The sequence below is a fragment of the Vulpes lagopus genome, chromosome 7 (assembly GCF_018345385.1).
Source record: "Vulpes lagopus strain Blue_001 chromosome 7, ASM1834538v1, whole genome shotgun sequence".
Taxonomy (NCBI): domain Eukaryota; kingdom Metazoa; phylum Chordata; class Mammalia; order Carnivora; family Canidae; genus Vulpes; species Vulpes lagopus.
The window spans coordinates 131,193,314-131,206,713 of NC_054830.1; the positions used below are offsets into that span (position 1 = coordinate 131,193,314).

Here is a 13,400-nt window from a genome sequence, read left to right on the forward strand (position 1 = left end):
GTAAGTCTCGTGTCTCACTTCCCACTTGGTGCCTTTTTGCTTGCTGCTCTTGTGCAGAAAATGTTCAGTGGGGCAAATCTGGGGACACTGCCATTTAGGAAGTGCCTGATGAGAACCCTTACCACATGGGTACAAAGGAAGCTTCAATCTGTTTCACTCTCTTAGAATGCAGACTTGTTTCCAGCCTCTCTTTACCCAGGCAGAAGGAGCACCTTCTAAGGGGTTGTGTGCAATGGCAGTTGTGAAATCAGGCCTAGGAGAACATGAAAAGAATTTAGGCTTCTGAAGAAAGGTTGAATTAGATTATAAGGGCCAACGCCGATTCAACACATTTGGGCTAAGTAAGACTCTAGATTACCCAGGCAGATGCAGGCTGCTGTGTTTTGGGGAACTAACTGAATAGAGCTGCCTTGGCGGGGAGGATTGAAGATGGTCTAGATAACTTCCTAAATTATCTTTCTCCTCCGTCTATAAGGGGGTTTAGGCCATGAAACCTCAGGTGACAGCAGAGGAACAGAATACAGATTTGAGATCAGTTGAATTTTTATTCTAGCTCTGACTTTCTTAGTGTGCACCCTAGACATGTCAGTTTATTTCTGTCACGTTTTGTTCACCCAAAAGACGGGGATAACTAACTTTATACGTCCCTCACACGTTGTTACTGGAAGCAAATGAAAGGATAGATTTTGAAAAGTATCCAGGGCCATGTACATGTAAAACAGTACCATTGACATTGCTTGATGATGCTTGTATAATTGTTACATACAAAAACTGAATTAGGGGTTCTGTTCTTTTCTTGAATTAGTGTTCTGGCAAAAACCTTTGATGTCTTCAATTAAAAGCTTGCCCTGAATTTATCTCATTTTGTTGCTGTTAAACAGTACTTGAGATCATCAAGTGATGGTGCAAAAGGTGCATAAGTCCAGGAGAACTTAGGTTGAGGGATTCTGGTCCTTAGGGCTCTCCACACTTGTGACAAGTGTGCTTCTTGGGGGTAGCAGATTAAAGAGGGGTGGAGGAAAGTGTAAGTCTCAAGGGCCAAGTGTGTGGTTAGGAGACAGAGCCCCATTTCTTGGAGTAATTGCTGAGCTTTTTCTTCTGGTGGCATACCCTGGTATTTTCTCCTGCTCTTTAAGATGACAGTTTTTTTGGACTGCCATCTTTTTAGCCCTTTATATTTTTTGCAGGTTCTCTTTCCATTTAAGCAGGGAACTGCTTCTTGTCACTCCTTCTTGCTCCTTCCTTGAACTCCGGTTCAAGATAGGCGTAGTGACGACAAACAGGAGATGTGTTGAGAATTTTGATAGAGGGCTGTGGTGACCTGGTGCCGGGGCAGGAAGCCTGGCTTCTAGCATCTCTTTGCCTCTCACTGGATGTGTAACATCTCATATTCACTGGGGGCTGGCAGCAAGAACTAAGGTCCTTTGCAAGCTGAAAATGATATGTATTTATGACTTAGTTTCTTTTTTCCCTCCTCCTCCTTTTCTTGCCTGCCTTCCCCCAGTAGTGAGCTGTTTCTTCTCTGGTGTGAGGCTTACTTGGGGCTATACCTTTCAGGCCAAGCTTCTACTTTAGAAGGTCTGGATTTCAGGGTGGCATGTTACCTACCCCAGCTGGGCCCAGCAAATTCCTGGTGCCAGTCCTTGCAAGGCATACCTGGTTCAGGATGCGTCTGCAATTCTCATCTTACCTGGAAAGCCTGTGAGCACTTAGAAGCATTTAAAGTACCACAGAGTTGTGCTGTATTTACATGGTATTCATGTTACATGAAGCATCCACGCTGTTGTGTCACTTTTCTGTCACCATGTTGTTGTAAGGAAGACAACAGGGATTATTTCCCCAGTTTGATATTTAAGGGGAAGGAAGCTATAGAAGCCCTGAGCATAAAGGGCTTTCCTAAGTGTGGAGAAGCAGACCCTGTAATTGCCTGCCCAGTGTGGTGCTGTGTCTACAGCATCTGACCTGATAAGGGCCCTCTGGATTCTGCTGCAAACCTTCAGGGAGGGGAATTCAGTGCCCTATCAGACAGCATCTCTGGTAAGACATTTCCTTCCTAGCTCTCCTCTGTCATTTTTACTGAAAGCTCTAGTCCTGACCCTTTGACAAGACAGCCTTCTCAAGACCGTCATCTGCCTTCTCACAGGGATATACTAGGATCTCAGACCACTTAGCCAGGACCAGTGATAGACCTAACCAAAAGTTATGTATGTGTGTTTTTCTTTTTTTTATGTATGTGTTTTAACTGAATTTATTTATACCATTCTGTCATATAAAAGGAATTATATGTGGCTAACCAAAAGTTTCATTTTACAGGTAATGCTCACTGGTCATTGTATTCATCTCTTTTTTCTTTGATCTTGATGGGCTGTTTCTCCGGGTATCCACGGGGAATAGGGATGTTGGGAGAGTGGGAGAGGGAAAAATAGACACAACACAGATCTAAACCTTTGATTTTACTTCTTCTGATAGTTTCCAGCCAAAATCTGCCTTAAGTTCAGAGCATGAATTCTTTCCAAATTGTAAACAATTTCAGGGTATCTTAGGTATGGTTTATGGGAAGGCAGTTGGAACAATTTTCACTTCCTTCTCCTCATCTCTCCAGTCTTCTCTTGGAGGTAGTGGGGGTGAGCAGGATACACTATTTTTGCTTCTAATTCTCTCTTATCTCATGAGCAGATCTTCTTGTTTCTTCCATTTTCACATACTCCAATTCCAGTTTCATTCCCAGAATCCAGGCACCTAGCTCCTTGTTTCTGCCCTTCTTCCCTGTGCCCCCACCTCCCACCCCAAAAACACCTCCTCATGAAATTTCCATCAAAAGCCCAGGGCCTCTTTTTCCAGGTCAATGTGGCACTTACCACTCTGGCTTCTTGCCTCTCAGACCAAATGTTTTCTCTTGTTTCCATCTAGAATTCAGCACAAACCACTTCTCTAACCAGGCTCTTTCTGCTTGGGATAGTCCTTTTGCAGCTGGGGAATTTCTACCCTTAGATCTTCCTGGGAGCCTTGGAATTTCAACAAAGGATTGTAGTCATTGGATGTGAGTTATGGTGCACAAACAGTTCCCCATTCTTGTCCTCTTTGAACTGCCTTCAATAGAGAAGGATTATTGTTAGAGATGGGAACGTTACATCTCATGGGCTGGTTGGTCCTCCCTACCTTTCAGCATCTCACTATGTCCTTTGTCCTGGAGGGTGATTTTAGCTCCTGATATCTTGGGTCTACAAACCAGTATTTCTCAACTTGTTACACTTTTAGGAATGATCATTTTCCTTCTTACCTTGACATGGAGTGTGAGTGTGTAGGTCTCCCATATCTCACAATTCCCTTCATAAAGAAAGCATAAAGAGAGGGAAAAGGTGCAGAGACAGTGGCTACTGGCTGACATATGAGCGTGGGCTTGCATTTCTTACCATAGTCCATGAAGTCAGCTCAGCTGGAAACCTTGGACACACACACACACACACACACACAGTCCAGCCTCAGTGATGTGTCAGCTCTTTCCTCTGCTCCTTCAGGGCTAGCTCCAGTTGTTTCTACCAGGACTTCCCTGCTGCCCCACTGTGCACCTGTCATTCTGGACACATCCGGATGGCAAATGCCATCTCAGAGCATTTGCACTCAAGAATATGTAAGAGGAAGGAATGAGTGCATGAATGCCTGGGTCTAAACCTGGCCATGCCCTTCATCATGTCTTGTGACCTTCAGCCAGTTGGCACTTACTCTGAGATTCACACTCCTGATCTGTAGAATGGGATGATAATTAATGCACACTCTGCAGACTGCTGGGAGGGTTCCACAAGTGGAGGCCTCTGTGCAACTGGTTTATTTCCTTAGCTCCAGCCTGGGGAGGAGGCCCTGCCATTTTGTTTCTCTAAAACCGTTCGTGATTCCTGGTTTCCTGTAGAAACAAGTTAGTAAGCAAAATCAGTAACCACACACTGCTAAGTTCCTGCCTGCTGTGTGGAACACAGAGGGAAGTGGATTCGGGGAAGGCCCGGTGCCTGTAGAATGTGTCCTGGTCACATGGTAGGGCTGGCCCTAGCCTGAGTGTGCATGAGTAGCCAGTAGATTCTCACTTCCCAGGATTAGATGAAGACATCAAGGCTTTTCCAGGGTGCTGCCTCACCCCCTTTCACAAAATTCTAAGATTAAGTCCTTTACTCCTTAGGATTCATGGTTCTTATCCCAGGACAAGTCTGTCTCTGCTCTTATACTCAGAGCGAACAGCTCTCATTCCCCACATCGAAAGGAAAAAACAAAGTATTTAAAAAAAAAAAAAAAAAAGAAAAATGGAAAACAGCTGGCCCCTTCGGCTTTTGGCAGCAGGTGTTTCCTCTTTGGCTTCCTTTTTTGGTACCGTGGTTCTTGTCCTCACAGCCCTGCTGCACCCTTTGGCCCCTCCGTTGTCCCAACTCCTCCCTCTAGGAAGCTCGAGTTTAGCAGGTTGATGAGAGCTGAGCTGTGGGGCTGGCCGGCTCACCTCACGTTGGGATCCCCATCAATTCCTTGAGGCTGTAGGGCTTGGGAGCGCAAAACTCCGGAAGTCTCCACCGGGTCGGGTTCAGGGTTGTGAGCAGGGAAGGGCCCAGGGTAACAACTGTCAACACAGCGCCTCCCGAAGTTGGGAACCCTGAAAAACTTGGGATCCTGACGGCGGCTACTGCCAAGCCCCGCGGAGGCCGGCCAGGAGGAAGGGGCCCCGCGAGTCCTGGCAGCGGGTCCCGCCCCTCGGCCCTTCCCCGTCCCGCCCTTCCCGGGGAAGGGCCACGTTGCTCGCCTGGCGGGCAGGCCGGGCGAATGTAGGAAGGGGCGGGCCGGGAGGTAGGCACCGGCATCCGCGCGAGTGGTTGGAACGCGCCGGGCCCCCGGGCTCGTTCTTCGCGCCCCGGGGCGCTCCAAGGTCAGGGCCAGGGAGTGCGGAGGACCCGGTGAGTAGGGGCCCGAAACGTTGGCGTCCGTCAGTTCCGAGGCTTGTCTCGGGGAGGGGATGGAGGTCCCCACGGGAGTGGAGAGGGCGCCCCAGGGGCTGGGTCCCGGCTGGAGAAGCGGCTCTTCTCCGAGCGCTTCGGGTGCCCGGAAGCCGCGGGCTTTGGCCGCGCACCGCTCCCGACCCGGGAAGTGGAACTCAGAGTTGGGCTCTTGAAGTCCCGGGCCTCCAGCTGCGGGGGGGAGGGCGGGCTCCGCGGGGAGGGAGGCTGTTGTGAAACTTGGTGGTTGGGCGTGCGTGGGTGCGGGGCCGCGGGAGGTGTGGTTGTTGGAGAGGTTTGGGGAGTGGGAAGGGGAGGTCGCTTTCCCTAAACCCCACCCCAGGGTACTTTCCACTGGTACTAACTAGGGTTCTTTCCCCTCAGCCGCAAAGAAGAATCAACTCAATGTAAAAATAGTAAATTGGAGAGAAAACATTTTCCTACTTGTTAGGGTGTGGGGTGTTGGGGGCTCCTCAGATGTACAGTGCTCCCATCTTACAAACCGGAGCAGAAAGGCTGTGTGGCCAGCTGATCGGCGTTTGTACTTAGTTGGCAGCTCCCGGGTGAGGCTTCCACCTTGGTTAACCCTTGCCCCTATGGCCTGTTTAATTACTCTTTGCTTTAGATCATCACTGGCTGAGAGATCCAGCTTTATTCTCTGTCGTTTGTAGCAGTTTTCAGACCATGGAGTCTTTTAGATGCTTACATACCTTCAGTCTGCCTCCCACGTGAGTCACCCCTGTCTGACCCGGTTACTGGAGACCCATGAGATCTGGATTCCTGCTTCCGTGTCCTTTTCATAGAGTTAGGAAGCATTGAAGTTATGTTTAGCCTCAGTGGCATATGTGACACCTTAAACTCACTTCCTCTTTGGGACTTTGGGAAAGTTGTCGCTATCCTTTCCATCATCAGAAACCAGGGAACCTGAGGAAGATCCAAATCAACTCTTTCCCTGTTCAAATAAGGGAACTAAGATACAAGTGGGTCCAGCAACTTGCCCAAAGTTACCTGGTTTCTCAGGCCTTCATGCTTTTTTGGTGCACTAACACCATACTTCCTTTTAGTCTTTCCTTTTTCAGGATGAATAACCTGCATCCCTTCCTCATAGGTCTTATTCTCTAAGCTCTTGAATTATTTAGTGTATCTTCTCGACTTCTTTTCATTTCTTCCGTCCTTGTGAAAGTATGGAGCCTGATACATGATGTGGGAGTCTAGCAGAAGTCTAATAATGAACAAGAAAGTAAATCAGTTAGGTCTCCATTAACTGTAGTGTATTTCATACTGTGAATTTTTTAGGCAGTGCTTTTTAACATACTTAGCAAGACAAAGGTAGAAAGGAAAGTCTGTCAATATTACTTAACTCCCATACTTTTTTGAAGCTAAGTATGACTTCTTCATTATTGCTTATGGGGATCCCTGGGTGGCGCAGCGGTTTAGCGCCTGCCTTTGGCCCAGGGCGTGATCCTGGAGACCCGGGATCGAATCCCACATCAGGCTCCCAGTGCATGGAGCCTGCTTCTTCCTCTGCTTGTGTCTCTGCCTCTCTCTCTCTGTGTGACTATCATAAATAAATAAAAAATTCATTAGGAATTTTTTTCAAAATTCCTTGCTTATGAAAGGAAGTTGACAATCTGGTATCTTGCTGTTTAAAAAGTATTTTTACCAGGGCCAGGAAGGGGTATGAGGAGGCACTGGCTGCAGAATACCATGGAATCAGTGTTAGAAAGGATCTCACAGCTTCTAGACAGTCCTTCAGAGAAGAAATTGAGACCTACAGGGCTTAGTGGGACCCGCTCAGAGCCTCCTGGGATTTGGCTGAGGGTTTTACACATTAAAAATACTCTTCATCTCCTACCACAGTGCAGATGTCTTTGTACTTGGTGGTGTGGATCAGCTGTGTCACTTACCGGAAAGAGTGTGAAAACTAGCAAATCAATTGAACTAGTTTTGAATCTGTTCCTTGCAGGCAAATGTCATTAATAACAGAACATAGAAACTCAGTTCAGGGTTAAGGACTATTCCATTTTAGAAGAGGAAGATGTGGCACATTGTATTTTCCCAAATTGGTCATCCCATAAATATCCCATTCCTCTAGTTGTTAGAATTGGACATTGTTCTCCACTCACAAGTGGTGGGATCTTTGGTTTTCTCCCTTTGAGTGTGGTTAGGGACTCATGATTCCTCTGACCTACAAGTAAAAGGCAGAAGTGATCCAAGGCTAGATCATGAAAAGGATACAGTTTCACCTGGTTTACTCTCTTTCTTGGGACACTCATCTTTGGAACCCAGCCATCAAGTTCAGAGGAAACCCAGGCCAAGTGAAGAGACTACATGGAGGTGTTGCAGCTAGCACTCCAGCTAACCATGCTAACATCAACCTGCAGATGTGTGACAGAATATGCCTTTGAGGGGGAATCTACCCCTCAGCTTTTGAGTCTTCTAGCTGAGGTCCCACACATCATGGAGCAGAGACATGTCATCCCCTCTGCACCTCACTGTCCAAATTTCTGACCTGTTGAAACTGAGAGGAAATAAATGATTGCTATTGATTTAAGCCATTAAGTGTTTTTTTTATTTTTCAATAATGGTTACTGATAAGGAAGGTAATATGAATGGAAGCAGGCCCTCAGATTTTGAACTTGGGGCCTGAGCACAGAGGACAGAAGGAACACTTTGCTGTGCTTATCAAGGGTACATAGATTCTGTTTTACTCATTATTTCAGGTACTTATTGTTGTATCACACATCACCCCAGAACTTAATGGTTTAAAACAGCAGAATCATTTTATTTCTATCTTAGCTATGTGGTTCTTGCTCGTGGTCTTTCATGCAGTTGCAGTCTGATGTGGCCAGAGCTGGGATCATCTGAAAGGCTTCCTCCCATGTCTAGTGGTTGATGCTTGCTGTTGGCTAGAACCTTAGCTTGGATTGTGAGCTGGAATACCTGTAGGTGTTCTATCCGTGTGGCTTGGGTTTCCTCTAACCTTTGTGGCCATATTCAAAGAGCATGCATCTCAGCAGCAACAGGTGGAAACTGTTGCCTTTCTTTCTTTTATTTTTTACATATTTTATTTATTTATTCATGAGAGACCCAGAGAGAGGCAGAGACATAGGCCGAATGAGAAGCAGGCTCCCTGCAGGGAGCCCAATGTGGAACTCCATCCCAGGACCCTAGGATCATGACCTGAACCAAAGGCAGACGCTCAACCACTGAGCCACCCAGGTGCCCGAGTATTGCTTTTCGTGGACTAGTTTTGCAAATCTTGCATGATCACTTCCTTGATAGTCACAGATCAAAGAGAGGGAACAGAGACCCCACATCCCTCACCTCTACTGAGAGGAATGGCCTTACATCTTTGTTAAGAAGAGCATGTGAGATGAATATGTGGTGATCATCTTTGGATGATCAGAACTTGTTTTCCACTTGAAACTTTTAAAAGAAGGACAACTGTTTGAATTTTTGCATCTGATGAGTAAGAAATTTTATCTTAGTATAATTTGCATTTTTCTTACTATAAGTAAAATTGAGTATTTTTTCATGTATCTAAGGACCAATTCAGTATCTTTTTGTGAATTTCCCTTGTCTAACTAAAGACAAGGAGTTTTGGCTTTTTACCCCCTCAGTTTAAAAGTTTTTTTGTCAGACTATTGGCTTTTTATTTGTGATATATATTGCAAATATTTTCTCCCAGTTTGTCTTTCAACTTGGCTAATTGTGTTTATATCATGCAAATGTTTTACTTATTACTGCATCTAGATTTTGAATCAAACTTAGCCTTTTTTTGTATGCAGGTTATAGAGGAATTGATGTGTATTTTCTTCTAGCACTTGTATAGTTAGATTTTTTATATTTAGAACTCTAATCCACTTGGGAGTTATTCTTCTGTACAGTTATGTAATTTTTTTTTTTTCCAAATAGCTGTATAGTTGTTATAACAACTAATAGACCTTTTTTTTTTTTTTTTTTTTTTTGCCTTAGTAATTTTAAATATCACCTGTATCTTCTTTTGGGTTTGTACACATATTTGGGTCTGTTTTTGTAGTTTAAATTGTATTCCTTTGGATGATCTATTTATTTACCTACTAGCATCACATTGTTTTAATTATAGAAGCTTTGTAATGTGTAGTATTTTAATGGCTGGTAGGGCTAATGAGCAAAACCTTGCTCGTGTAGGTTTTGAATATTCCTTGTTAAGTTTATTCTTACATAGTTTATAATTTTTATGGCTGTTGTAAATAGGGTTTTCTCAGGCATTGTGACTTCTAATGAGTTATTTTTTGTGTATAGGAAGGCTAATGATTTGTGCCTGTTAGTTTTATATCCTGCTACTATGCTCAATTCTTCAGTTGTTTGGGTTTATCATTGATTCTATCAGTTTCCCAGGCATATTCTTACAGTATCAACAAATAGATAGTCATGCTTCTTTTTCCACTTTTGTAGTCCACTCACATTGGCTGATCCCTCCAAGAGAATGTTAAATTGTCATATAGATGGTGGGCAGCTTGGCTTTGCCCCTGACTTTTGTGGGAATGCCGCTAGTGCTTCCTTATTAGATAAGGTCTGACTTTAGCCTAGAGGTATGATATTAAGAGTTTTTATTTTTATTTTTTTAAAGATTTTATTTATTTATTTATTTGAGAGAGCGAAAGCGTGGGCCTGTGAGCTAGGGGCAGGGGCAGAGGGAGAGAAACTGGAGCAGGCTCCCTGCTGAGCCTGGAGCCCCTCTGGCGCTCAATCTCACCACCCTGAGATCAAGACCTGAGCTGGTACCAAGAGTCCTATGCTTAACTGACTGAGCTTCCCAGGCACCCCTGATATTAGGGTTTTAAAATCAGTAATCTGTGAGCAATTTGATTTGAGGAATGGGAGGCAGAATGTCTCACCTCCATCCTTGCCCCTAAAACTCTGCAGAGAAGTTGGAACTGAAGTCTTTCACGTATGGGAGGAAAAGTAGGGTTCTGTTGCTTCCTCCTTAACAACATCACGCTCTATTTCTCACTCAAACCATATTGCTTTTCTGAGGCTCATGGACTCATTTTGGAGTGGGGGGAAGTCCTATCCTCTTTATCCCAGATTAAGAGATGGGCAGCTCATTTCTAAGAGAACTCTGGAGTCAACCTCTTGGCCTCCCACTTCCCCTACTGTTTCTCCTATTCTTGGATGCCCCTTCAGGCCCCATTCCTCCACCCCAGGACAGCTTCATGCCTTTGTGATGAAGGTTGGTTTTGTTTGTCTTCTCCTCAGGTGCATGGCTGCTTCCTGTTTCCAAAGGCCAGAGAAAGCATCCCTAGGGCTGTGGAAGTAAACTAGGCAAGCAAAGGGCAGCCTCGAGCCCCACCCTTGCTGCCCTCCCCTGTGGGGGCCAGGATGCTGAAGAAGCAATCTGCTGGGCTTGTGCTGTGGGGCGCCATCCTCTTTGTGGCCTGGAATGCCCTGCTGCTCCTTTTCTTCTGGACGCGCCCGTCACCCAGCAGGCTGCCCTCAGACAGCGCTCTCGATGATGACCCCGCCAGCCTCACCAGGGAGGTGATCCGTCTAGCCGAGGATGCAGAGGTGGAATTGGAGCGCCAGAGGGGGCTGTTGCAGCAGATCAGGGAGCATCATGCTCGGTGGAGCCAGCGGTGGAGGGTGCCCACTGCTGCTCCACCTGCCCCACCGCGTGTGCCTGTGTCCTCCCCACCAGCTGTGATCCCCATCCTGGTCATTGCCTGTGACCGCAGCACTGTCCGGCGCTGCCTGGACAAGCTGCTCCATTACCGACCCTCAGCCGAACACTTCCCCATAATTGTCAGCCAGGACTGCGGGCATGAGGAAACGGCCCAGGTCATCGCCTCCTACGGCAGTGCCATCACGCACATCCGGCAGCCAGACCTGAGTAGCATCACGGTGCCCCCAGACCACCGCAAGTTCCAGGGCTACTACAAGATTGCGCGGCACTACCGCTGGGCACTGGGCCAGGTCTTCCACAAGTTTAAGTTCCCAGCAGCGGTGGTGGTGGAGGACGACCTGGAGGTGGCTCCAGACTTCTTTGAGTACTTTCAGGCCACATACCCGCTGCTGAGGGCCGACCCCTCCCTGTGGTGTGTGTCTGCCTGGAATGACAACGGCAAGGAGCAGATGGTGGACTCCAGCAAGCCAGAGCTGCTGTACCGCACCGACTTCTTCCCTGGCCTGGGCTGGCTGCTGCTGGCCGAGCTCTGGGCCGAACTGGAGCCCAAGTGGCCCAGGGCCTTTTGGGACGACTGGATGCGTAGGCCTGAGCAGCGGCAGGGCAGGGCCTGTGTGCGGCCTGAGATCTCCAGAACGATGACCTTTGGCCGCAAGGGTGTGAGCCATGGGCAGTTCTTTGACCAGCACCTCAAATTCATTAAGCTGAACCAGCACTTTGTGCCCTTCACCCAGCTGGATCTGTCATACTTACGGCAGGAGACCTATGACCGAGATTTCCTTGCCCGCGTCTATGGGGCTCCCCTGCTGCAGGTGGAAAAAGTGAGGACCAGTGAGCGCAGCGAGCTGGGGGAGGTGCGGGTTCAGTACACCGGCAGGGACAGCTTCAAGGCCTTTGCCAAAGCTCTGGGAGTCATGGACGACCTCAAGTCCGGTGTCCCCAGGGCCGGCTACCGGGGCATTGTCAGCTTCCTGTTCCGGGGCCGCCGTGTCCACCTGGCCCCCCCACAGACGTGGGATGGCTATGATCCTAGCTGGAATTAGCAGCTCCTGCCTGTCCCTCCTGGGCACCTTCCTTATCATATCATGGGCTGAGATGGGGTGCATCGTCCTCTTTGTGTCTCTCTTGGGTATATTTCTCTTTATCTTTTGTTTTTTCGAGTGGCATTCAAGAGCACAGAGGATAGGGTGAGGGTTATTCTCCTGTTCTCAAGGGGGTCAAGTCAGGGGAAACTTTCTGGGGTACGTTGGGTGGTATTAAGCAAGAAACCACTGTGTGGTAGGGAGAGACTTGGGCATGTGGGAGCCACAGACTTCCATGTTCCAGGTTTTCTCCTAGAGCATCTGTAGAGAGGTTGGCAGCATTAGCTCTCTTGACCAGCTCTCTTTTTCCTTGTCCTTGCTCTTCCAACCAGGGTATGAGCTCATCCCCTTATATTTGCTCCTCATTCCCACCTTCCCCCAGTTTGAGGGGTTGTTGGCTTATTTGAAAAGGGGACTTACCTATGGCCAAAATGAGACTAACCAAAGGGGTTTCATCAGAGTCTGGGCGGAGCTGTTAGGCATTCAGGGTTTATTGCCACCCACCCTTATTTCTCTTTACCTGTCTCCTTATCCCTGACTTCCTTTCTGCTCTTCTTTCCTTGCAGCTTAGCAGTTTGTGATTCTAAGATGAAAAGTTGAAGAGAGAAACAAGACCTCTCCTCAGCTTATCTGAGGAATGGAGGGAAAGGTGGTAGGGGAAAGCCTTTGTGTAATAGGACATGCCTCCCTCATCCTGCCTCAAAGAAACAGACTCTGTTCCTGGATCCTGGCCTTTCTAAAAATGGATCCCTTCTCCATTACTGTAGGAGGTTTCATGCTGGCTTTTTGGAAGAGAGATTATTAGCTCCTTGTGTCCCCTTGCCCCTGGTGTTTGGTGCACAGGCTCCTCCATGAAGGTTGAGGCTTCTGGTGGCCCTCTCAGGGTGAGGTAGAGCAGCCAAGACAGGATGGCTCCTGCCTTCCTCTTCTAGCAGACCCTGGGCATTCCCTTGTCTGCTCAGATTAGGATGAGGATGGCAGATTGGAGAGCAATGTGTGTGTTTTTGCTTCTGGCCTGACCTCAATTCCTGGAAGAAAGTTGAAGCTACAGAATTATTTTCAAAAATAAAGGCTGAATTGTCTGAAAAACTGTGTGTGTGTATGTGTGTGTATTTATATGTCCTGGGACAGGAGGAGGAGTAGAGAAGTTGGTGAAGAGTCAAGAAGAAGGAAAAAGGAAGAACAAGGACTGAAGGAAAGGCCTGGATGGCAGGAGGAAGTGGATCAGCTAAAGGAAGAAAGCAGATGACCAGAAGATGGGAGCTGGGAGGGGTTGAGTGTGAAAGAAAGGCCAGGCTTGGAGGTAGAAGGGGTCCCAGGCTATAGTCACCTGCTGCTAATCTCTGGAGTTGGGCTGTGAACCCTTAGTGGATTTGAGCTTGCTGTAAGCCTGAAGGCCTGGTCTGAGAGAACCCAGGCAGTCCTTGACAAAGCAAGTCTATGTGCTGGGTGCTCCCCAGTGGCACAGACTCCATTTCCTGGGCCTCCTGGGGTGCTTCCTGAGCTCCCGGATGCAGAACTGATGCTAGGGTAAGCTCTGTCAGTGACACTCAGAGACCTGACCATGATCCCAGTGAGGATGCCTTTTGTGCTGCCACCTAGAATAAGCACATGGAGCTGGCAAACTTACTGAAACTTAGATCATGTAAAACACATTCTGAGAGTTTCGGTTCTCTTTTT

General features: G+C 47.4%; 1 protein-coding gene and 1 long non-coding RNA gene across 6 annotated transcripts in view; one reads left to right on the forward strand and one right to left on the reverse strand.

Annotated features, from left to right (window-relative positions):
- MGAT1 (alpha-1,3-mannosyl-glycoprotein 2-beta-N-acetylglucosaminyltransferase) overlaps positions 1 to 12,809 on the forward strand; it is a 14,202-nt gene extending 1,393 nt beyond the window's left edge. For 4 of the 5 annotated variants that reach the window (XM_041762069.1, XM_041762071.1, XM_041762070.1 and 1 more), the window contains exon 3: positions 10,215 to 12,809. In XM_041762069.1, the coding sequence (XP_041618003.1) occupies positions 10,338 to 11,681 (1,344 nt within the window). In that variant the 5' untranslated portion in view covers positions 10,215 to 10,337 and the 3' untranslated portion in view covers positions 11,682 to 12,809. Of the gene's footprint in view, positions 1 to 4,782; positions 4,932 to 10,214 lie in introns of those variants that run through there. The other variant, XM_041762073.1, reaches the window with a different exon arrangement.
- LOC121494939 lies at positions 26 to 4,778 on the reverse strand. The gene is made up of 3 exons (XR_005988934.1): positions 4,484 to 4,778; positions 3,724 to 3,901; positions 26 to 3,090 (listed from the first exon to the last, which is right to left on the reverse strand). It is a non-coding gene; the product is annotated as an uncharacterized LOC121494939 (long non-coding RNA).
- Positions 12,810 to 13,400: the final 591 nt, after the last annotated feature.